Below are 24125 nucleotides of genomic sequence, written 5' to 3' on the forward strand. Positions count from 1 at the left end.
GCCTATCGATTGGGCATGCTGGGATGTGGAGTGAGATCGGAGTACCTGCAGAAAACCCACAGGAACTTGGGGAATGAACGCAAACTCCACACACGAAAACAAATATCCTGTTAAAGCTGAAAAGTCAAGGATTCAAGCTTTTTGCTGATCCTTCAATCACATTGCTGTTGCTGAAAAGATTGTAGTAAGAGTAAATAGCCATTAGATGTCAGAGTTTCTACAAAAATCTTACCAACTTCCTTTAATGTGGTAATAGCTCTAGTCATAGAACCCAAGGGATTATGGGTCTAACCATTCGAAGAATTCAGTGGGATTCATTCATTCCTACTTATATTGATGTCCCATTCATTTCTCTTCACAGATGACAATTGTAATAGCTGGACAAAGACAAATGTGTAAGGGTGCTGGATATTGTGTATAAACACAGATTTCTAGAAATGTCCTGTTTTAATTTTTAACTTACTTGAGCTGTTTATCTCACATTCATTTTAATCATATGCTACTCTATTTCACCTCTGTTATTTCACAGTCCATTCAATCTCCAGATGTTTTTTTTTTAAGTTGCAGCAGGACATAAGAAGATAGACATTCAGGCCATTGAGCTTGTTTGGTTAGTTAATTGCTAAACTGTCTCAGTATCTCATCCAGGTAATGCTTAGAAGTTGTTAAAGTTTCAGCTTCAACTGCATGACTTGCCATTTTTTCCAGATTTCCCAATCTCTTTGTGTAAACAAGTTCAACCTGGAATCTGTCTTGGATTCTCTTTTACTTAATTTCCACTGGTGTCTTGCAGTATGTGATTCATTATTTAGCGAGCCATGCTAAACTAACAAGCAAGCATGACGAAGACGCCCAAGCTAGCTGCAGACTTACATACATCACCGCCTGAGCCTCTTACAATTGGCTCACTTGCATGAATGACGGCATGACTTATGTAAGAGTTAAGCATTTTGTCTGGTAATTTTATAGATTGTTTCAACACCTGTAAAACCATGTGACAGATATCCCAAGAGTCATACATTTGATGTTGATTTGCAAAATCGAAGAGTGGAGCTTCTTGGATTATCAGCCTCAGCTCTCATTCACAGAAAAACCTTGACCTGCTGATTTGCTAATAAATTCCTAAAGCAGCCTAAATGTATATAGGGTCTTATCATTCACTTAAAACCCCTTTTGTGCCAACTGTCCAGCTTGTTTGTAACCCTGTAGTGTGAAAAGCATGACAAATCTACAGTTTTCACATTCCCCGATCTTATTTATTCAATTTCTGGAAATCCTGTTTATTTTAGTAAGCTAAATAATTTTATCATTGGTTCATTGTGCTCCACCTATGTAAGATGGTGAAACACAGTATCTCATTATCAAAGTATTGCATCAATTTCTATAACTTTCAAGAGTTAGCGAGGGACTGATGAAATCAATCTTTGCAACTTTGATGTAGGTGAAGGTTTTGGCTCAGAGTTTAGGATTGTGCGTACTAATTGGTGATGTTTGTTTTGGTTGCTCTGACTCTGACCACGATTCATTCAGCTCCCTTCAACGTTCTTCCATCTACTGGTCATTATTTCCATCTCTCTCTAACCACTTTGAACATGTCTGTTCTTCCAAGTGATCAGAACCAAAACGTTGACTCAAGGCTAGTAGAGACTTACCCTGGGCAGGCGTTAATCCACTTTACAAGGTAAGTTGACCTGAGCTGAAGCAGGCAAATGAAAATCAATGTGTGTACTTATGGGGATCACATGACATGCAAAACAGCATACCATGAATGTTTATATTGCACACATAGCCAGATATTTGTTTGTGATATACGGAGTGCTTGAATTTATCAAAGCTATAAGGGAAGTAAAACTGTTTTGAAACATTTAGAAGATTCAGTATAATCTGTGTGTTTTCCACATATGTAAAGCACATCATGACCCCTTTTCTCTGGTTTATGAGATGTGATGGACGACCTGATCAAAATTAGAATTGCAAAGGCTTTTCCACAATGCATAATATTAGTGTGGTAATGGTGATGTTGCTAGTGCCTCTGGACCACCAGTAGTAGAGAGCACAAAACTCCATTATAAAAAATAAAACCATGGGTGATAAATACTGTTAGAGAAAGAAATTTAAATGAGGTATTGTGGGCAATACACAATATTGGAGCCCTGCAAAGACTTAGGTGGCCCCATGCATGCTTTTAAGATATGTGGCGGTGCATCTCTTTATGGGAAAATTAGGAAGTCTGTGATAATTGAAGCTCATAGTAGGAGCTATAGAAATAAAGACCAAAGAATTTTCTAAGCGGTTTCTGATCCCAGAAGTAATAGTTGGGCTTTGGCCAGAAGCAGTTCTTCCATCCATTGGTTCTGGATTCAGGAAGAAGGGTTTGGCAAATGTTTGACTGGTGGGAGGAAGATAGGGCAAAGCTACAATATGAAAGGTAGAAAAAGATTGATGAAGTATAACTATCATGTTTGAAAAGTGGACAAATGCAGTAGACACCTCATGTGGTAGGCATGGACCATGTCCTGTGTTCAGAGGAATCCAGTGGGACCGACAGGCTTTGGTTTTCTTTATTTACTTTGTTACTCTTGAATCTTTTGGTGTTTCCCCTTTCTTGTGTTTTTGTTTTGTTAACAAAAAACTCTTGTTTTATACTGCTTGGCTTTGTTTTGTATTGGGAGGCTAAAGTACTTTTTCCTGGCCACTGTGACGCTTGGAGTATGCAACCTGTGATCTTATGGCATAAGTCTATTTTATAAAGTTTAATATAAAATGAAGCAAATATCCCACTTGGCAGGTGGGTTGAAAAAAGACAACAGTCACCCATATGTTATATGTCAACCAGCATTAGTTGCCTGGCTTATGTGTGTTTTTATCATTTCTGTTAATTCTGAACTATTATCTCTGTTAATTCTGAATTATTATATTCTTTTCTATATTATGAATTACATGTATTTATGGTTTTTATGTAAATACTTTTAATATTGTTTTATTTAAATATTATTTCCTAGCTTTGTTTTGTGTATTTGTGTTTTTAAACTGTATTCCTTGTGTTTTGTGGGTGGGCCTCCAAGAGGAGGAGCCACCATGATGTCACTGCTGCTGGGACCACCCTCCACATTTATGTTCAGGTGAAGGATTTGATTCCAGCAGAGGAACACTGATTGTTGTTGAGTACTTTGGATAGCATTTTTTTGTAAGCACATCTCATGATTTGCTGGTTGTAGTCAATTGTGTTGTTTTGTCTTCAGATTCTGAGTATTGGACTCGTTAGCTTTAGGTTGCCTTTTTAGGCAAACATTTTTTGCCTCATTTTTGGCCTTTTTCTAGTTACCTTTTTTAATGCTTCTTTTTGTAATTTAAATAAATTCTTTATTTGTAAAGATTAAAGCATTTTCTGAACTTTAAAAGCTAGTCTTCCATTTTAGAGCTGTGCAGGTTAGGTTTAGGTTTAGGTTTATTTGTCATATATAGGTTAACAAAGGGTCAACATACAATGAAATGTGTATGACGAGAAAAACAAGTCACTCAGCCTAGATCCAATAAAGCTTAAAAAAAGATTACAAGTTAAAAATAGACAAGCCATATAAAATAATATGTGTATGTTTTAAAAGAAGTTATAGAGCAATATGAGTTGAATGAGCAGCAAGTACAAATGACAGTTATTGCACAGATAATGTTTTATAAGTACAGATGCATATTCCATAAAGTGCAGATGCATGTTCCAGTCAGTATTCTGAGTGTGTGCAGGTACAGTTTGTGTGTGAGTAGTGCAATGTAGATGTAGTGCAATGTAGATGTAATGTAAGTGTATGTAAGTGTTCAGGTGTTGCTGTTGAGGAGTCGAATGGCCTGGTGGTAAAAGCTGTTCTTAAGTCTTGTAGTCCGAGCAGCCAGACTCCTGTATCGTCTGCCAGACGGTAACAAGGAGAACAGCTGGTGTGCTGGATGGCTGTGGTCCTTTATGATGCTGCTTGTCTTACGCAAGCACCGATGGAGGTAAATGTCTTCAATGGCAGGAAGACTCCGGCTGCTGGCAGAGCAGCTCCCATACCAGACGGTAATGCAGCCCGTCAGCAGACTCTCGACCACACTCCTGTAAAAGTTTGAGGTGATGTTGGCATTCATGCCAAACTTCCTCAGCCTCCTCAGGAAGTAGAGCCGCTGGCAAGCTTTCTTGACCACAGTGTCTATGTGAAGGGTCCATGAGAGATCCTTGGTGATGTTTACTCCGAGGAACTTGAAGCTGTTAACCCTTTCAACTTCTATGCCACTGATGTAGATGGCCTGGTGTTCTCTGCCTTGTTGTTTTTCGATAGTCCACAATCATCTCCTTGGTTTTGCTGATGTTAAGAGACAAGTTGTTATCTAGGCACCAATTACTCAATGCCAGCACCTCTTCTCTGTAGGCTGTCTCATCGTTGTCAGTGATAAGGCCTATGATGGTTGTGTCGTCTGCAAACTTGATGATGGTGTTTGTGCCGTGTTTTGCAACACGGTCATGGGTGAACAAGGAATACAAGAGGGGGCTAAGCACACAGCCCTGCGGCGTTCCTGTGTTTAAAATGAGTGATGAGGATGTGTGTTTGCCAACTCTCACCACCTGGGGCCTGTTTGTGAGGAAAGAGAAAATCCATCTGCAGATGGTCGTCCCCAACCCAAGGTCGTCAAGCTTCAAGACGAGTTTTGAGGGGATGATGGTGTTGAATGCCGAGCTGTAATCTATGAACAGCATTCTTACATATGTATTTCCTCTTTCCAGGTAGGTGAGGGCAGTGTTTATTGTTAGCGCAACGGCATCCTCTGTCGATCTGTTTGCTCTGTAAGCAAATTGGAGAGGGATCCAGCGTGTCAGGGAGGGAGGAGTAGATGTAACCTTTGACTAGTTGCTCGAAACACTTCATAATGACCGATGTCAGTGCAACCGGGCGATAGTCATTCAGACAGGAGACCACCGGTTTCTTTGGGACAGGAATGATGGTGGATGCCTTGAAGGAAGTGGGGACCACTGACTGCCTCAGGGAGAGATTGAAAATGTTGGTGAACACACCTGCTAGCTGGTCAGTACACGCCCTGAGGGCACGGCCTGGGATGCCATCTGGTCCCGGAGCTTTGCGAGGATTGACCTTTTTGAAGGACCTTCTCACATCAGATGTTTCAAGGATCAGAGTGACAGACTCACTGCCCCCTTGAGGATATAGCACCTGTTCTTTGTTGGCTGCATCAAAACGAGCATAGAAAGTGTTGAGCTCGTCTGCAAGACATGCAGTGGGCTGAACACTGACTGTGTTTTTCTTTTTATAGTCAGTGATGCAGCACAGTCCATTCCACAGGCGCTTGGTGTCAGAGCTGTGGTAGCTTGACTCCACTTTGTCCCTGTAGTCCCGTTTGGCCTTCTTGATGGACCTCCGGAGGTCGTATCTGGCTGCTTTGTATGCATCAGAGTCCCCTGAGCCAAAGGCAGAGGTCCGCGCCTTGAGCTTAGCCCGGATCTCCCTATTTACCCAGGGTTTCTGGTTAGGATATATGCAAACAGTGGTTTTAGTGACAACATCGTCAATGCACTTGCTGATATATCCTGTGACAGAGTCTGTGAATTCATTGATGTTGCCATCAGCTGCATCCTCAAACATCTCCCAATCAGTTGTTTCAAAGCAGTCCTGTAAGACCCCCTCAGCTTCACTGTCCCATTTGTAGATGTTCCTGTAAACCGGTTTTTCCTGTTTAAGTCTTTGTTTATATGCAGGCAGCAGCAATATAGAGCAATGGTCTGCTTTTCCAAAAGCTGGTCGAGGGAGAGATTTGTAGGAGTCCTTGAATAAGGTGTAACAATGATCCAGTGTTTGATCACCTCTTGTGGGGGGAGAGATGTGCTGATAGTATCTAGGGAGAACTTTCTTCATGTTTGCTCTGTTAAAGTCTCCCAACACAATAAATGCTGCTTCTGAGTTAGCGTTCTCTAGTCCACTGATAACATGCTGTTGAGTTTGGTTCAGGCTGAGTGTGGTGAGGACTATCTTGAGGCAGGCCAGTGAAGGTCTGTGAGTCTTTCTGGAGGCCTTTCACCCTTTTTGCCTTTTTATGTTCCTGTATTCACAACACCTTGTTTGAGTGTTATCAATAAAGCTCCTTCAGTCTTTAAACAAATTACAGTGTATCTTAGTGATGAAGGAAGTTAAATGTCAAGTTGTGTTTATTAGGAAAAAGTAAAAAAATGTTACATAAAGTGAAAAGCACTAAACAAAGAATGAAGACACTGGCCTGCTGAGAAGTGGTCAGTGGTGGTGTGGTGTACCACGTCACCCCAGGCATTTGCTAGTTTCAATCTCAATGAAAGCTGTTCTGCTTTTCACTTTTTTAGATATGACTTATCCCCACTAATCAGATTTTTGATGTCTCTGTGCTTGGATTGATTACATTGATGAATAATGTTAGAATACTGTAATTGTGAAATCCCTGCACAATGTAAAGAGAAATGATGGCCCTGATCCCTCGCAGCTCTAGAGATGTGGGTCAGTATTTGTGTGGAGTTTACTGTTCTTTTCATGTACACATGGTTTTTCTGTAGGTGTTATGATTAGGTTTCTGTGATTTTATTTTGTAGATTATAATGTCTTGACTGCTATTTTCAGGTCCTTCTATCACCGTCAGTTTGGGGGCCATCATTAGTGCCACATACCCCACTTCTAGTGTTGTGGCTTCAGGGGTTGTGCCCTGCTGGCAATCTGCTCAATGGAATAAAATGTCAGCTGGGAACTTCTTCAGTTATCCAATCTGTGGATACAACCTCTTAAAATAAAAAAAAAGAATTCTTTGACCTCTTTGCCTGCTCTCTTAACTTCAATCCTTGTCTTCGATTTTTAGTATTTGGCAGCTTAATTTATTTTATTTGTTTTGGTTTCACTTTTAACACACTTCTTCTGGTTAGCTCATTAAAATATCACCTGCTTGTTTCTTGGTAGGACAGCAAAAACTTTTGATTAAGTTACTTTGCATTCCAAATTGGCTGAAAGTTAATGATGGACCAGTACCCTGCTCATGGCTACATTCTGTCTAAAAAGCCTGGATAGCCTCTGACCTCCATAACGACAGTAAGGGGGTAATAAAAAATAAAATAAATATGTACTGAAACTGTGAGGGCATGCAGTAATTTTGGCTTGAAATTTGATCATATATGACAGGGGTCAGCAACCTACGGCACGCATGTCAAGAGTAGCATGTGGAATGATTTTCAATGGCACTCTGACTGAATTGAAATATAGTAAAAAATTTAATATTTTAATTACGCCGCACCCTTACCTACATTTTGCATATGCTACTCACATATAAATGGAAACCATGTGTTCAATGCAGGCCATGGTACGTTAAAACAAACATCTTATTATTATATTTTAATTACAGCTCATGTATTCGCACTCCGCATCCCCACCTACTGTACATTTTGCACATGTGGCTCAAATGTAAAGGGAAACCATGTGTTCAGTGCAGGCCGTGGTACATTAAAATGTGTGCGTTATGCTGTAAAAGTGTTGTGTGTCGTACATCAAGTGAAGAAAGACATTATCAAACTAAACATCAGTCCATGTTTAAAAACTCTGATGAGAAAAGTGAAGCTATAAAAAGGGTTGTTTCTGGCATTATGAAACAAACTACTTATTTTAGTCAAATAATTGGAACCAAAAATAAAGCCACCAAATGTAGTTATAAAAAATTTGACAAAACATTCTTTTCACATATGATCCTATGTATTTTACAATATTGAATGACCAACAATATAAGATCCGGTTATAATGGGCTTCAAAAGTATATAATATAACAATAAATACTTTTGAAGCCCATTATAACTGAACTAATTTTGATACTATGAACTGTGTAACAAAATTGGTAGAATTATGTCGGCACACAGAATAACATTGTAACATAGGTTCAGCATGACACCGCTAAAAGGTTGCCGACCCCTGATATATGAAATACTCAGTACAGTGGTGGCTGACATTTTTTCAGACAGATTCTGAAAAGCTGGCATCCACAGTATTCATCTTGCTAGTGCTCCGAGTTTTAAAATAAAATGAGGAAGTCATTACAAAACATGTTCAGGGTACTAAAGTGCCATCTGACCTCCTGCAGCTTGATCTCCTCCGGGCTCAGCATGCTCAGTGCACCACTTGTTCTGACAGACATCTGATTCTGCCACAGGCTCCCATTCATCGTGGGGATTATCGTCTGTGTCTTACTTGCACTGTGAGTCTTAGCAGCAACTTCATGCACCATATATTCTCCTGATGTCGGTGAACCTGTTACATCACACTGCCGTCTCAGCTCTATCTCCTGAAGCTTTGATTTATCGCGGTACTCTTGATATAACAGCCCTGCAACAAGGCAAGAAAGGAGAAACGTATGGGGAATAGTCACAGCATTAATTATACCACAGAGGAAATAATTTTAGAAGTTTTGGAAGGAAATCTTGTGACTGAAATAGAAAGATTTTACTACATAAAATAAGCTAATGCTTTGTGGTCAGTGGCCTAAGAATTAGCCAGGCTCAGCTCAGATCCCAAAAACTCATTGAAATTTAGGTAAGGAACTACAGTGACAATAAAAAAATATTCAATCCTCTTGAAAGTCATCATAATGTTCTGCATCACTGAAGATCTGTAAACATATTTGTCCATTCAGAATTTTTAATGTAAACTCTCATGATGTAATAAATCATTTCCAAAATCAAAATAAACCATTTTCTATAGATATTTAACTGAAGAAGAAAAACTCAAAAGTTAGTGTTTGCATAAGTATTCAGGTACTACACATTAATACTTTGTCAAGAACCCTTTTCCTGCAATAACAGCCTTAATTGTTTTGGGGTAAGTATGTACCAGTTTTGCACATTGTTCAGGGGTGATTCTTCCCCATTCTTCTTGGCAGAATTTATAGAACTCCTCTAGGTTGGTGGGATGGCACCTCTGGACAGCAGTTTCCGAATAGTGCCACAGATTCTCAATAGGGTTAAGATCAGGGCTTTGACTTGGCCATTCCAGAACATTCACCTTTCCTGTTTTTAAGCCATTCCAGTATCACTTTGGCCGTATGATTAGGGTTATTGTCACGATGAAAGATGAACCTTCTCCGTAGCCGTAGGTTCATAGCAAACTGGAAAACGTTCTGCCATATTGTGAAGTGTTTGTGCCCGTTCACTGTCCCTTCAACTCTGACAAGATTCCCAGTCCCAGCACATGAAAACCATCCCCATAGCATGATGCTTGCCACCACCATATTTCACCATTGGTATGGTGTTTCTTAAGGCACAGAAAGTGTTCATTTTACACTGTACGTCTTTGAAGTCTGGCCAGAAAGTTCTGTTTTGGTCTCATTTAACCATAAAACCTTCTCCCAAAATTAAAATGGATCTTTCTAATGCTTTGTAGCAAATGCAATATGCACATATATTTCTTAAGAAACGGCTTCTTTCTTGCTATCCTTCTGTTTTATGGAGAGCTCTTGAAATTGTAGACCCATGCTCCTTCGCTCTTTTTGGCCTAAGAATATTACAGACTTCTGAGAGTGATGGTTGGATTCTTAGTAGCCTCTCTCACCAACTGACATCTTACTCTGATGTTTAGTTTTGACGGATAGCCTGGCTGGGTGCTGTGATGAACCTTCCACTTTATGATGATGGATCCAACAGTGTTTAATGGGACATTCAAACTCACCAATATTTTTTGTAGCCATTTCCTGCCTTGTGCATTTCAGTGATGTTGTTTTTCTCCTTTGTCTTCATTTTTGTATTGATTGTCTAATGAAGACTATGGCCCTTACAAAGAGTTTTTTTTTATATATCCAGAGAGATATAAAGGACTTACAAGTAGTACCTAATTAGGTTTAATTATGGTCAAATGACTGTCACCTTTGTTTCATTTGTGATTAATTTTTCATTTGTGTAAACTTGGAGCTTCCAAAGCACAGAGGTTTAAATACTTATACAAAAACGAACTTTGGAGTTTTTCTTCTTCAGCTGAATATCTGCAGTAAAGGGTTTATTTTGACCCTGGAAATATATTGTTACAGCAGAATAGTTTAGATTAAAATATTGAATGGATAAATATGTGTGCAAATCTTTTGTCATGCAGAAAACTATGATAACTGAATACTTCTGTAAGCCACTATATAAGCACACACACACTTTACAAACACAGCCATTTATAACAAATTATCCCCTTACCTTTCTACTTGTAAATGAAGTTAACTTGAACATTTCTGGACCTATGAGTGATTCAAATGTGAGACAATCAACTCCTGAGATTATTTTACCTTTGACTAGTACCAAATTTTCATTAGCATGATTGATAAATCACTGTCGCACTTGACATAAACATATGAAATTGTGCAGCATGCAGTCAGATAGGGTATGAAGAGAGACTGGCGCAATATTTGTGTCAAATGACAACACTACTGCACCTGTACACTGCCAAGCCCTTGAGTCTTTGTTCTTGCCATTACATCCTGGGACTTAGCCATCCTGGTGGCATCACTGTGGACCGGCCTTTTCTGGCATAAGTCATGTCTATATGGTGTGTGCCACAAGACTTCACCTGAACATACTGTAGGTATTTGAAAGATTTTTTTCCTGATGTGCCCTTTCACCTTTACCAACACTTGCCAGCCAACTGATAAAGAACAAACGTTTGCTGTGCAGTGTATGGGTGATTACCCAAAAGTAGGCACCTAAGAAGATTAGACTTGTTTATGTGAGGAATTTAGGATTTAATTGCGTTCATGCAATGGAATAATTGTTTCTATAACAACCATCACACCAAATGTGATTGGAGGAACATGAGGAGAAACAAAAAATATTGCTGTTGATGTCTGCTGTAGAACAAAAGACATATCCAAAGAGAATTTCAATTTTTTCATTTTTGCCATCATGCAGAAATAATGATGTTGTTATGTATTAACTGGGCTATAATACTGTGGTGCTGTGTGTTGCTTGCTGGCATTGACTCAGCAGATTGCTCTTGTCATAGACGATAAGGGCTGGCAGGTATCCTGGCTGAGATGAGTGACTTCTTACTCGGCCAGTGGTGCTTTGCTAATGGAAGGGTGGTACAAGTTTGCCTCTCAGGGCCATGGGTTTCCTCAGTACAATAGGTGGCAACAACTTTCTGGCAGGTCTTCCGTGTTCACTCCCACAGGAATGCCTGTAAGTTTTTGTTCCAATGTGCAGCCCTGCTGTATTTCATGGGAGCCACCAGGTTGAGATGGGTGGAGATATTGTCCCTAGTTTAAGGGGGTCCACCTGACCCAGAAGTGCTTCCTTAATGCAACAAGGTGGCATCAGAAGTACTCCTGGGTCCAGTATTACGGAGATTGCTCCACTTAACCAGGGCGAGCTGGAGTGGGGTGCAAAGTAAGGACAATGGTCGTCGGTAGGAGTGGAGGGGAAAGATTAAGGAGAAGTTTAATGTATTACATAGTGGTGAAGAAAGAAGCCGTGTAAAGGTAATTGTATTAAATAAAAGCCTTTACATGTACCAGAAGGGGGTTTGGGGAGCTGCTATGCCCCCCTTACTGGCAACACTCTTTAGTTAGCTTTCTCACCTTAGAAGGGGGGCGGCATGGTGGTGCAGTGGTAGCGCTGCTTCCTCGCAGTTAGGGGACCTGGGTTTGCTTCCCGGGTCCTCCCTGCGTGGAGTTTGCATGTTCTCCCCGTGTCTGCATGGGTTTCCTCCGGGTGCTTCGGTTTCCTCCCACAGTCCAAAGACATGCAGGTTAGGTGGATTGGTGATCCTAAAATTGTCCCTAGTGTGTGCTTGGTGTGTGGGTGTGCCCTGCGGTGGGCTGGCGCCCAGCCCGGGGTTTGTTTCCTGCCTTGCGCCCTGTGTTGGCTGGGATTGGCTCCCGCAGACCCCTGTGACCTTGTAGTTAGGATATAGCGGGTTGGAAAATGACTGACTGACTGACTGACCTTAGAAGGGTGTAAGAGTTGAATTTGAACCCTGGTCCAATGTGCACCCAGCATGTGTCTGAGTCTCATATCCTTCTGAGCTTATGCTTAAAAGATTTATCATTATTCACTATAATAAATGCATTTCTTGATATTTTATATAGCCCCTTAAGAAAAAATGTTATATTTTATGGCATAATCATTTTTCTGAATTTTCGCTTAGTACTGTTTCCTGTTTTTGTACCCAGCTGGACCATAAAAAAATTTACACTATTGTCCTTTCTTTGGAAAACACGATAACCCTGCAGAAAATCATACGTCTCCTAAAATAAGAATAAAAATAATACATTTAAGAAGTCACATACATCCTAAGTTAACAGGAGTATCAATCAAATTATGATCATTTAAAGTATTAACTTTGCCATGTTCCATTAGGAACTGGATGTAACCAATCATGTTAAAAGTTTTCTGATTATGCAATGAATTCCTTTTTTGAGTAGTGACCTAATGAATTGTATAAATATAGCGCAGATGACACTTTTTTCTTTGTAACATGTTGCTAATAAGATATGCACTTGTTGCCTCTTGCGAGATTTAGATAAAGAATAATGACTGATGCTTTCTCCTGCCTGTGTTTTATTGCTTAAATCGGGGCATTCCAGTGTGGGGGGGTGGGTAGTGATGGGGTGTCTGTTTCAAATTCTTTTCATCCACAAGTTCTGCTCACTTCAGGCACACTAGTTAGAAGATGCATGGCTTTGACAGGCTTGCCATTTTTATAGGCTTGCCGGAGTACCATGTATTTATTTTCTATCTATTATCTCATACCACCACTCCTAAAGACGTTTTTTGACTACTGATGTAATTTAATGTTGAGACGATGGCTGAAAAATTTGTTGACTGAATATGTTGGAAGGAAAGCAATTTCTCAGGCTAACCTGCAAGAACAACTTCAATATGTGTAGGGGCTGACGGTGCCGAATGATGAATCAATCACTTGGAACATGTGACGTGGGATTTTGCCCATCAGAATCTTAGTGTACCCTATAAGCTTAGTGATCTTCAAAGTTTCTGAGTGGTACAAAAAATACATCAATTGAGGTGGCATGTTGTAGAATAGAGGAGAATAGATTTGACTGACATTTAAGAAAATTATCCATCCATCATTAATTTAATAATTTCTATTGGTAAAATCCACATACAGTATTTTATATATAAATCTATTTAGCTACAATGTGTTTATTTAAATATTAGATTAGATAAACTTTATTTTATAGATAGATAGATAGATAGATAGATAGATAGATAGATAGATAGATAGATAGATAGATAGATAGATAGATAGATAGATAGATAGATAGATAGATAGATAGATAGATATGCACAAGATGGACTCATTCCTTCAGGGGTCCAACACATCAGTAACACAGCGGAAAATATGAGGGCAACTCAACATCCTAACTGTTTGCTACTTCCACCCTTCATTAGGAAGACTTCAACCTACTGGGAGACTTGTGAAGGGACACAAGCCCACCTACTTCTTCTATTCCAGGCAGGATATAAGAAGCAATGTGCAGGGAATCTTTATCATTAGTCCAGCCAGAAACAAGACACCAACATGTCAATCCAAACTTGTGTGTGTTTAACTTTCAATAATCATTAACTGCACAGCTCTTGGCTTCCCAAATCTACTTGACAATTTTGTATGCTTTTTCTTTGCAGAGGCGGCAGTAGTGTAGTGAGCAGAGTTTTCCAGAATGAATGAGCAAATGAGTCTAAAAACTATGCTGGATGTGTTGTAGAAATGGTGGACCAAATACAGAAAGGTAGGTGGTGACCCAGAAGACCAAAAGAGCAGAGGAAAAGGCAAGAAGAACATTAGATGATCACCCTCAGTAAGAGCAGAACTTAGTGCCAGCCCAGGTCATCTCCACACTGTAAATGATGTGAAGCCCGTAGTCTGCAACTCTTTTGGATGATTCAGTGAGCTTACAGAGGTGAAAATATAAACATACAGTGTACAGTATACAGTACATATGGTTTTAAATCACATTTCTAGTTGTTGTTGATGTTTAAATATGCATATTCTTCTACTTTTGTACAGTTTTCTTACGAGTACTTTGTTTTTTTTATATTATATTATACTATAACATAACATAACAGACCATACCATAACATTTTCATATGTGCATAATGCAGTTCAGAGTTTGCATGGCTCAATTCCTATTCTAGCAGTACATAGCATAAGGCAAATCCATATTATATTAAATTAGGGCTAGGACCTGGTGTTGCCCGGGTAAATAACTTTAAGGTAGAACTATCTCACTTCTTTTTGGCAGTAGCCAATTTCAGTCCTTTTCTTAGGAAGCATAGTTTTGACCAAAATAAAGGAATAAATACTAATAAAACTCAATAAAAAATATTTTTCCCTCAGATAAGAACTATGCATGAAAGATCACTCTGCCCAAATACACAAATATAATTTATTTTATGGCTCACAATCTTGAAAAGTCACTGTCCTTAAAACTTCCTGTAGTAAAAAAAAAAACTCCTGAACAAATAATTAAATTATTTTTAATTAAATACCTAGTATTGTGAGTGATGAGACCACCTCTGATCATCAGTACTGGGCTGTATATAACTGAAGACCACCTGAGGAGTCTACACACAGGAAAATCGGCAGGAGCAGATGAAGTCAGTCCTTGAGTCCTTAAGGCCTGTGCTAGTCAACTTTTTGGTGTCCTCTGTCACCAGTTCAGTCTGTCCCTAGGGCTCCAGAAAGTGTCACTGCTGTGAAATACATCCTACATGGTTCCTATTCCAAAGAAAGCAGGCACCTCTTCATCTAATGACTACAGACCAGTGGCACTAGTGTCTCGTGTTTACCTTTGAGAGACTGGTCCTGGACTATATTAATCCTTTTGTGGTAGACCACCTGGACCCGCTGCATTTGATTTGAGTGGAAGATGCAATTATTTATCTGCTCCACAAGGTTTATTCTCACCTGGACAAACCTGACAGCATCACAAGGATTGTACTCATTTGATTTCTCAGAAATATGCAGGTGGATGAAACTGTGGTGTCCCAGATAATGGACTATCTGCCTGGCAGGCCTTACTTTGCATTGAAACACTGGAGCACCACAGGAAACAGTCCTGTCTACTTTTCTCTTTACTCTGTACACCTCTCACTATAAATATTACACTTTGTCATGTCACTTGCAGAAATTCGAGTCAGGTAGAGAACTTTCTTTCTTGGTGCAAAGAAAACTGTCTGTGGCTTAACATCAGAAAAATCCACAGCCCTTAAGTCCATTCTCTATTCAGGGAGTGAAAATGGGGCTGCCATTTTCTATGCTGTGGTATGCTGGGCCCACAATATCATTTAAAGAAAGGCCCAAGAAATCAACAAGCTGATTATGAGGGCAATTTCAGTTTTGAGATTCACTCTTAACTCACTAGAGGTATTAATGAAAACAAAACTGAGAGCCATTATGAACAATGCTTCACATCTTCTCTCTGACACACTAACACTGAGGACTTTCAGTCAACGAATCATTCAGCAAAAGTGTGTCAAGAAACGTTCCTTTATACCAACAGCTACAGTTAGGAACATAAATATATGGACAGAGACAACTTTTTTCTAATTTTGGTTCTGTACATTACCACAATGAATTTTAAATGAAACAACTCAGATGCAGTTGAAGTGCAGACTTTCAGCTTTAATTCAGTGGGGTGAACAAAACGATTGCATAAAAATGTGAGGCAACTGAAGCATTTTTTTTAAACACAATCCCTTCATTTCAGGGGCTCAAAAGTAATTGGACAAATTAAATAACTGGAAATAAAATGTTCATTTCTAATACTTGGTTGAAAACCCTTTGCTGGCAATGACAGCCTGAAGTCTTGAACTCATGGAGATGCTGGGTTTCCTCCTTTTTAATGCTCTGCCAGGCCTTTACTGCAGCGGCTTACAGTTGCTGTTTGTTTGTGGGACTTTCTGTCTGAAGTTTAGTCTTCAACAAGTGAAATGCATGCTCAGTTGGGTTAAGATCAGGTGACTGACTTGGCCATTCAAGAATTTTCCACTTCTTTGCTTTAATAAACTCCTGGGTTGCTTTGGCTGTATGTTTTGGGTCATTGTCCATCTGTATCATGAAACGCCGCCCAATCAGTTTGACTGCAATTAGCTGGATTTGAGCAGACAGTATGTCTCTGAACACCTCAGAATTCATTCGGCTGCTTCTGTCCTGTGTCACATCATCAATAAACACTAGTGTCCCAGTGCCACTGGCAGCCATGCACGCCCAAGCCATCACACTGCCTCCATTGTGTTTTACAGATGATGTGGTATGCTTTGGATAATGAGCTGTTCCACGCCTTCTCCATACTTTTTTCTTGCCATCATTCTGGTAGAGGCTGATCTTGGTTTCATCTGTCCAAAGAGTGTTTTTCCAGAACTGTGCTGGCTTTTTTAGATGTTCTTTAGCAAAGTCCAATCTAGCCTTTCTATTCTTGAGGCTTATGAGTGGCTTGCACCTTGCAGTGCACCCTCTGTATTTACTTTCATGCATTCTTCTCTTTATGGTAAACTTGGATATTGATACGCCTACCCCCTGGAGAGTGTTGTTCACTTGGTTGGCTGTTGTGAAGGGGTTTCTCTTCGCCATTCTGCGATCATCCACCACTGTTGTCTTCCACGGACGTCCAGATCTTTTTGCATTGCTGAGTTCACCAGTGCTTGCTTTCTTTCTCAGGATGTACCAAACTGTAGATTTTGCCACTCGTAATATTGTAGCAACTTCCCGGAGGGGTTTTTTCTGTTTTCGCAGCTTAAGGATGGCTTCTTTCACCTGCATGGAGAGCTCCTTTGACCGCATGTTGTCTGTTCACAGCAAAATCTTCCACATGCAAGCACCACACCTCAAATCAACTCCAGGCCTTTTATCTGCTTAATTGATAATGACATAACGACGGACTTGCCCACACCTGCCAATGAAATAGCCTTTGAGTCAATTGTCCAATTACTTTTGAGCCCCTGAAATGAAGGGATTGTGTTAAAAAAATGCTTTAGTTGCCTCACATTTTTATGCAATTGTTTTGTTCACCCCACTGAATTAAAGCTGAAAGTCTGCACTTCAACTGCATCTGAGTTGTTTCATTTAAAATTCATTGTGGTAATGTACAGAACCAAAATTAGAAAAATGTTGTCTCTGTCCAAATATTTATGGACCTAACTGTATATGCCTGTGTAATGCCTCACGTCTCTTATTAGCAAAGTCAGATGACTTCAGTTTTTTGTAATTCTTGTGTGTGTTTCAGTCTGTGTGTGTTTCTTATACTATTTCCCTTGGGACAAATAAAGTTATATCGACTACAATAAATATATTCTGAATTTGTGTTAGATGATCTATGCAACAGCCATCTGGCATCTAATGATTTTGTGCTTTTTGACCACTTACTTGTCTTTTTGAAATTTTGTCTGTTGCTCCAGTTCTCATTCTGATCTTCAGGTATACTTTACATTTTACATAAGAACATAACAAACATAAGTCCATTGAGACAGTTTGTTTATCTAATACCTAAGCTGTCCCAATGTCTCTTCTGGATTCTTCTTAAAGGTTGTCAAGGTTTCTGCTTCAACTACATGTCTAGGCAGTTTATTTCAGCGTATCAAAACACTTTGCGTAAAGATGTGCTTCCAGTTTTAAATGCACTCCCCTTAATTTCCAGTGATGTCCTCAAATGCACGATTGAATTTTTTTTTAATTCAGTTACATTTTTACCACTTTAGAACACATTTTTTTTATTAAATCTGCCTGTCTGTTTGTGAATATTCCTTCTTCTGTTTTAGAGCACTTTTTTCTTAAATGTCAGACCTGCTTTCATGTCAGCTTGTCCAGACCTGAATTCTAACTGGATTTGGCACTGGCATCTGTGCTTGACACTGTGAGTGCCCTTCTGTGGTCCTGTCCATTAGCTTTGCCTGTTACCCTGCCCCATACCACCAGAATCAGAGAAGCTTCTCTTACCAATTTGCTCAATAAGTGTTCTCCATGCATCTGGAGGAGATCTGATCACTGGACCCTCTTTTGGCTGTTCCTCATTTTCTCTTTTGGTCAAAGCTGTTGCATCCAGTAAACTGTACAAAAGAGATGACACGTGTCTTAGCACACACTTGATAGCAAGATTCAGTAGAATGCACCATTATAAAATGACTCCACACTGTCATTGCCATTAAGATTGCTTGCAATTCCAATTTTCTACACTGTGGTGTGCTGGGCTGGGAAAAACACTTCAAGAGAGGCCCACCAAGTCAGAAAACTAATTAAAAAGGCAGGTTTAGTAATGGGACACACTGTGGACCTCCTGGTGGTAGAAGCAAATTAGTGAATGAAAACAAAACTGTGTCATTATGAACAGTGCTGCACATCCTCTCTCTGACACACTAACACTAAGGACTTTCAGCCAACAAATTATTCAAAAGAAGTGTGTCAAGAAACACTGCTGGGTTTCCTTTATACCAACAGCAATATGTATGCATAATGCCTCACTGGGATTGGGAATGCCATGTTAGATGTTTTCTTTCTTCTTAGTCATTCTGGTGGGCTATCTATCTATTGTGGATGGTAGTGGATGCTCCAGTTCCCCAAACACCCAACACAAAGGCTTAGACATAAGTATAAAATGAACAAGAGGAATTATTTTGGGAAATTCTTCCCCAGGAAGCGTTTCCTACAGTGCAGTCACAGTACACAGTACCAGCAATAAAGCACAATACTATGTTCTTCTTCCTTCTCTTTCTTTCTCTCTCTCTCTCTCTCTGTCCTGGTCATTCACTGACTCCACTCCCACCAGTAAGCTTCGTCCTCCTTCCTTCCAACTCTGGCTCCTGGAACTGAGGCAGCTGGTCTCTTTTATGTAACACCCATGATTACTTCCCATGTCCTAAAGGATTGGCCTCTGAGCACTTCCGGGTGATGTGGGAGCCCGACAAAGTATGGTTCCTCAATTCCTGCAGCACCCTCTGATGGCACCCACTGAACCCAGCAGGGCTGAGTCAGCAAACTCCAAGTCCCTTGATGACTGTAGGAATCTGGGGCACTGCTGCAAAGCAGGGGGGCTGCCACATAGCAATTTGGGGGAGGCAGTTCCCTACACAAGCTGCCTTCCCATATCCTTCCACTTCATGGATGTCCTGGCCGGATAAGGATGCCGGTTATCCCCTACACTATCTATGTAAGATGTTTGTATCTATCTGGGAGTGAAAGTAATTTTTATGAAAAGCTTTAAATTGAGTAAATGAATACACACATCTCATTGCTCAGACAGAGGTTTAACTTGTGAATGCTTAACTCTTTTATTGACCATATAAGCAAACTGATTGTTTTCACTTGATCTCGTAACCTTTGCTGTCATTTGCAAACAGGTGACACTCTATCACACTTTATTTTATTTCCACAAGTTACCCTACACCATTACTCTCTAATTCTAAGGGCAGCCTTCAAGGCAGTGATGACAATACTTAAAAGTAGGAAAGGTGCCAGCTTATCACCAGTGTCACAGTCCGTTAATGTAGCTGGTACACTAATACCATACATTGTTATGCCATTGTTAATGATCCAATAGGTACACGACAGTTAGGTCTCTGTCAGAATGTAGTAAAGACACAATACTTTACGCATTTGTGTGATGATATGTTAGGCACTCAGTTTTGTGTTACACATACAAATGAAGCTATTAACAGAAAAGCTGTTGGCAGACACCAATCATGTCTTTCTGCAAACCCACCTTAGAGATATGTTGTCAATATCGCTAATCTCTTCTGCAGGATGAGTGATTTCTGCTGACAGGTTGCTGGGTGACTGTTGAACATTACTAGTAGTAAAGCTTGGTGGTGAGGGCTCGGATTTGCTGCAGCCTCCCTGGCTGTGGGACAGGCGATTTTCTTCTAGGAATAGCTTCATGTCTTTGCTCTGTGACGGTAGACATTCTGTGACTGTGCAGCGCAGTGAACTTCTGTTCTCTCTTAACTGAGGCCTTGCTTTGAATCCCAAGCTTATTCTAAATGACAAGAAGAAAGAATTCCGCCACTACTTAATTACATTTGATTTGCCCTTACAAATACATTCACAGATTAAAACAAAGACAGTGCAACATATAGATTGTAATTCTGCTTCACATTTGTAGATACTTTGAGTAAGTCATTTATAATTTTGGAAAACCATTTAGATCAGGTAACATCACATTATAATATGACCTGGAGAAATTCTCTAGAAGCAGTGGTTCCCCTTAAAACAAAAGTGATCAAAGCACATAGAAACTGTCCCTGGTTTAATAACAACATTCAAGCTCTTAAATTAGAGTATCGAAAACTGGAGCGCAGATGGAGAACAACAAAGCTGCAGGTCTTTCAAATGCATAGACAGAGAGTGTTAAAAAATATAAAAAAGCTCTCTTTAAAGCTCGCTCAGACTACTATTCTAAAATCATAGCAATAATAAAAATCCTCGGGTACTGTTTAGAACAGTAGCTAATTTAACAAATGGGAATTCAGATCTACAGTGCAAGATACCAACAGAGATCAGCAGTACAGACTTTATGAACTTTTTAAATGAGAGAATTAAAAATAAAACAGCCCAGATCTCACATACTAGCTTGGCAGACCCTGTCCCACATTGCATCCAGCACTTTAGAAATTTCAATCCTGTAACAGAGCAGGAAATCTTGACTTTAATTTCTAAAATTAAACCTACTACTTGCTCCTTAGATCCAGTGCTAACAACACTAGTAAAAAGCGCAATGGATGTTCTTGCAGCACCTATTTTTAAAATTATCAACAGTTCATTAATGCATGGCACAATACCTGATGCACTAAAAGTGTCAGTCATTAAACCATTACTTAAAAAGTCAGACCTAGACCCACACATACTTAATATTTATAGACCCATTTCAAATTTACCCTTTCTCCCTAAAACACTTGAAAAAGTAGTTATCAATCAGCTTCAGTCACACCTTACACATCACAATTTATTTGAGAAATTCCAATCTGGCTTCCGCACTGGTCATAGTACAGAAACGGCACTAACACGTGTTGTAAATGATATTCTGATATCCTCTGATAAAGGAAATTCCATTGTAATTATGTTGTTAGATTTAAGCGCAGCGTTTGTCACCATTGACTATTCTATTTTACTGCACAGACTGGAAAATGATGTTGGGCTTACAGGCAGTGTTCTTGCCTGGTTTAGCTCTTATTTATCAATCGATTTCAATACGTACAGAAATGTGCTGACCGTACTCCATCATTATACACAGAAGTGAGATATGGTGTCCCTCATGGGACCTTTAATGTTTTCACTTTACATGCTTCCACTGGGATGTATCATTAGAAAATATAATGTTAATTTAAACTCATACATAGATGACACCCAGTTATAACTTTCTTTTAGACCAAATGAAGTTTCACCAATGTTGTCTTTAATTAGTTGTGTTAGTGAATTAAAGGGGTGAATGGATGAAAACTACTTGTCTTTAAACACCGATAAAACAGAGATGTAAATTATTGGAGGGAATGACGCTGATTGCAACAATATTTTGTTATCATTTAACTTGGTTGGAATCACCATTAATTTTACTATGAACAAATCCAAATCATGTTATGTAATATCTACAGTTGAATTCTGCTCTGTACTTGAAATATTTCTATTGCACTATTATATTGTATTGAGGATTACTTGTTTTTTGTTCTGTGTATTGTATTGTATTTACCCCTGTGACAAGAAGAGACACCAGACATCGCAAAGGTTTGGGGCAGCCACCCGTATAATATGTTCCTGGCTACAAAACAAAATAAGGTTGTTCAAAGCAAGTAATGGTTACAAGTCAGAGTCCAAACAGAACTGAATTCCAGAGGAAGAGAGTAAGGCTTTATAGGAAATCCGGAGGAAGTGATGTTGTCCTCAGGGCCGGGACTGGGAGTGATGTCGTCCTTGGGCCCGGGACTGGAAGTGATGTGTCCCTAGCTGAGGCACTGGCTTCTGGCTGGATTTCCCGGGAAAGGTCTGCAGGAGACTTAGAAAGAAAATTAGTACACCCCATCACCCCCTGGGCGGATGTATTAGTAGTAGTCTCTAAGCCCTTCAGCTACCTCCTACTCGCACGTGTGTGACAAGGCTCCCCCCTCAGCCCAGACCCGTTGGGTCGGGTGGCCTGCACCGAGAGGTCATGAGCCCGAGAGAGGGTGTCAGCGTTGGCGTGAACAGACCCCTGTCGATGAACGAGCGAAAACTTGTATGGTTGCAGGTCAAGAAACCACCTAGTGACCTGCGGGCTCACCTCCTTGTGAAGGGCCATCCACTGTAAAGCCGCATGGTCCGTCACCAGAGTGAACTCCTGGCCCAGGAGGTAGTACTGCAACTGGGTAATTGGCCATTTAATCGCCAAGGCTTCCTTCTCCACCACTGCATACCTGGTCTCCCGGTCCAACAGTTTCCGGCTAAGGTACATAACGGGGTGTTCGATACCATTGACGCCTTGGCTCAACACGGCTCCCAAGCCGGTGTCCGAGGCGTCTGTCTGGAGGATAAATGGAAGAGAGAAGTTAGGAGCTTTTAATATAGGTGCTGAAGTCAGAACCTGTTTCAAGTCACAGAACGCAGCTTCCGTCTTGTCAGTCCATACCACTTGGTTGGGAACTCTTTTCTTTGTTAGATCAGTCAAGGGCACCGCTCTCTCAGAGAAGCGAAGTACAAAGCGGTGGTAGTACCTGGGTAAACCGAAAAATGCACGGACTTGCCGCTTGTTTTGCAGACGGGACCATTTCAGAATGGCATTTAGTTTTGAACACTGTGGCTTCACAGTACTCCAGCCCACCAGGTAGCCCAAATATTTAGCCTCTCTCACTCCGAAGAAACATTTGTTGGGATTGATCCAAAGCCCGGCCTCTCTCAGTGTCCACAATACCTCTGTGACCTGCTGTACGTGTTCCTTCCATGTACTGGAATAGACGACGACGTCATCCAGGTAGGAAGCACTATATGTGTTATGGGGCCGGAGGACCTTGTCTACCAGATGCTGGAAAGTTGCAGGTGCCCCATGTAACCCGAATGGAAGGACATGATACTGCCAGTGTCCGCTAGGGGTGCTAAATGCGGTCTTGACCTTCGCGGACTCTGTTAAAAGAATCTGTCGATACCCCTTCATCATGTCAAGTGTGGTGAAGAAATTGGCTTGTCCCAACATCTCGAGGAGGTCGTCCACGCGTGGCATGGGATAAGCATTGAACTGAGAAACCTGGTTAAGCTGTCGGGCTTAGCAACCAAGACGATGGGGCTGGACCAGGGAAACTTTCCTCTATCACTCCTAGTTCCAGCATTCACTTGATTTCCAGCTCCACCTCAACTTTCTTTGCCTCCAGGAGTCTATAGAGCCGCTCTCAGACAATAACCTCTGGCTCAGTCAATATGTCATGCGCAACCAGAGAGGTCCGGCAGGGTGTTTCAATCACCAACTCTGGGACAGAGTGGATGGTTGCTTCCAGCTCATGCCTCTGTCTGTGAGACAATTCCTCACCGAAATTAAGGAGGTCTGTTTGAGCAAAGAGTGAGCGGGGCTGTCCGGAGTGGGGATCAGGGTTCCTTTCATTCCACGGCTTTAGCAAGTTCACATGTTACACCCGCTTGCTTGGTCAACGATTGAGATGTTTCACCAGATAATCAACCAGGTCTTTCCTCTCCTTAATTTCATAAGGTCCTTGCCAATGGGCGAGCAATTTGGAGTGAGAGGTGGGAACTAATACCATGACGCGATCCCCTGGACAGAACTCCAGGAGAGTTGTGCCATGGTCATAAAGACGGGCCTGTGCTGCTTGCGCATCCTCCATATGACTTTTGAGAATTGGTCTAATTTTTCCCAATCTATCGCGTAACTGTGCAATATAATCTAGTATATTTGTCGAGGAAAGAGCCTCTCCTTCCCAGCCTTCTTTTAAGATATCCAATATACCTCGGGGTTGTCGCCCCGTATAGCAGTTCAAATGGTGAGAAGCCTGTAGAGGCTTGTGGGACTTCCTGATAGGCAAAGAGGAAGAGAGGGAGAAGTTGATCCCAATTCCTCCCGTCCTTGCTGACCACCTTATGAAGCATCTACTTGAGAGTCTGATTGAACCTTTCTACCAAACCATCGGTTTGAGGATG

The 24125-nt window shown here is 40.6% G+C and overlaps 1 protein-coding gene across 2 annotated transcripts in view; it reads right to left on the reverse strand.

The window, feature by feature from the left end:
* Window positions 1-24125, reverse strand: part of ngef (neuronal guanine nucleotide exchange factor) — an 82815-nt gene that overhangs the window by 35111 nt on the left and 23579 nt on the right. For both annotated transcript variants that reach the window (XM_051923556.1, XM_028794761.2), the window contains exons 4-6: window positions 19720-19992; window positions 17961-18070; window positions 8110-8360 (exon numbers count right to left, since the gene is read on the reverse strand). In XM_051923556.1, coding sequence (XP_051779516.1) covers window positions 8110-8360; window positions 17961-18070; window positions 19720-19992 — 634 coding nt within the window. The remainder of the gene's footprint in view (window positions 1-8109; window positions 8361-17960; window positions 18071-19719; window positions 19993-24125) is intronic.

This window comes from Erpetoichthys calabaricus, chromosome 2 (genome assembly GCF_900747795.2).
Source record: "Erpetoichthys calabaricus chromosome 2, fErpCal1.3, whole genome shotgun sequence".
NCBI classification, from domain to species: Eukaryota; Metazoa; Chordata; class Cladistia; order Polypteriformes; family Polypteridae; genus Erpetoichthys; species Erpetoichthys calabaricus.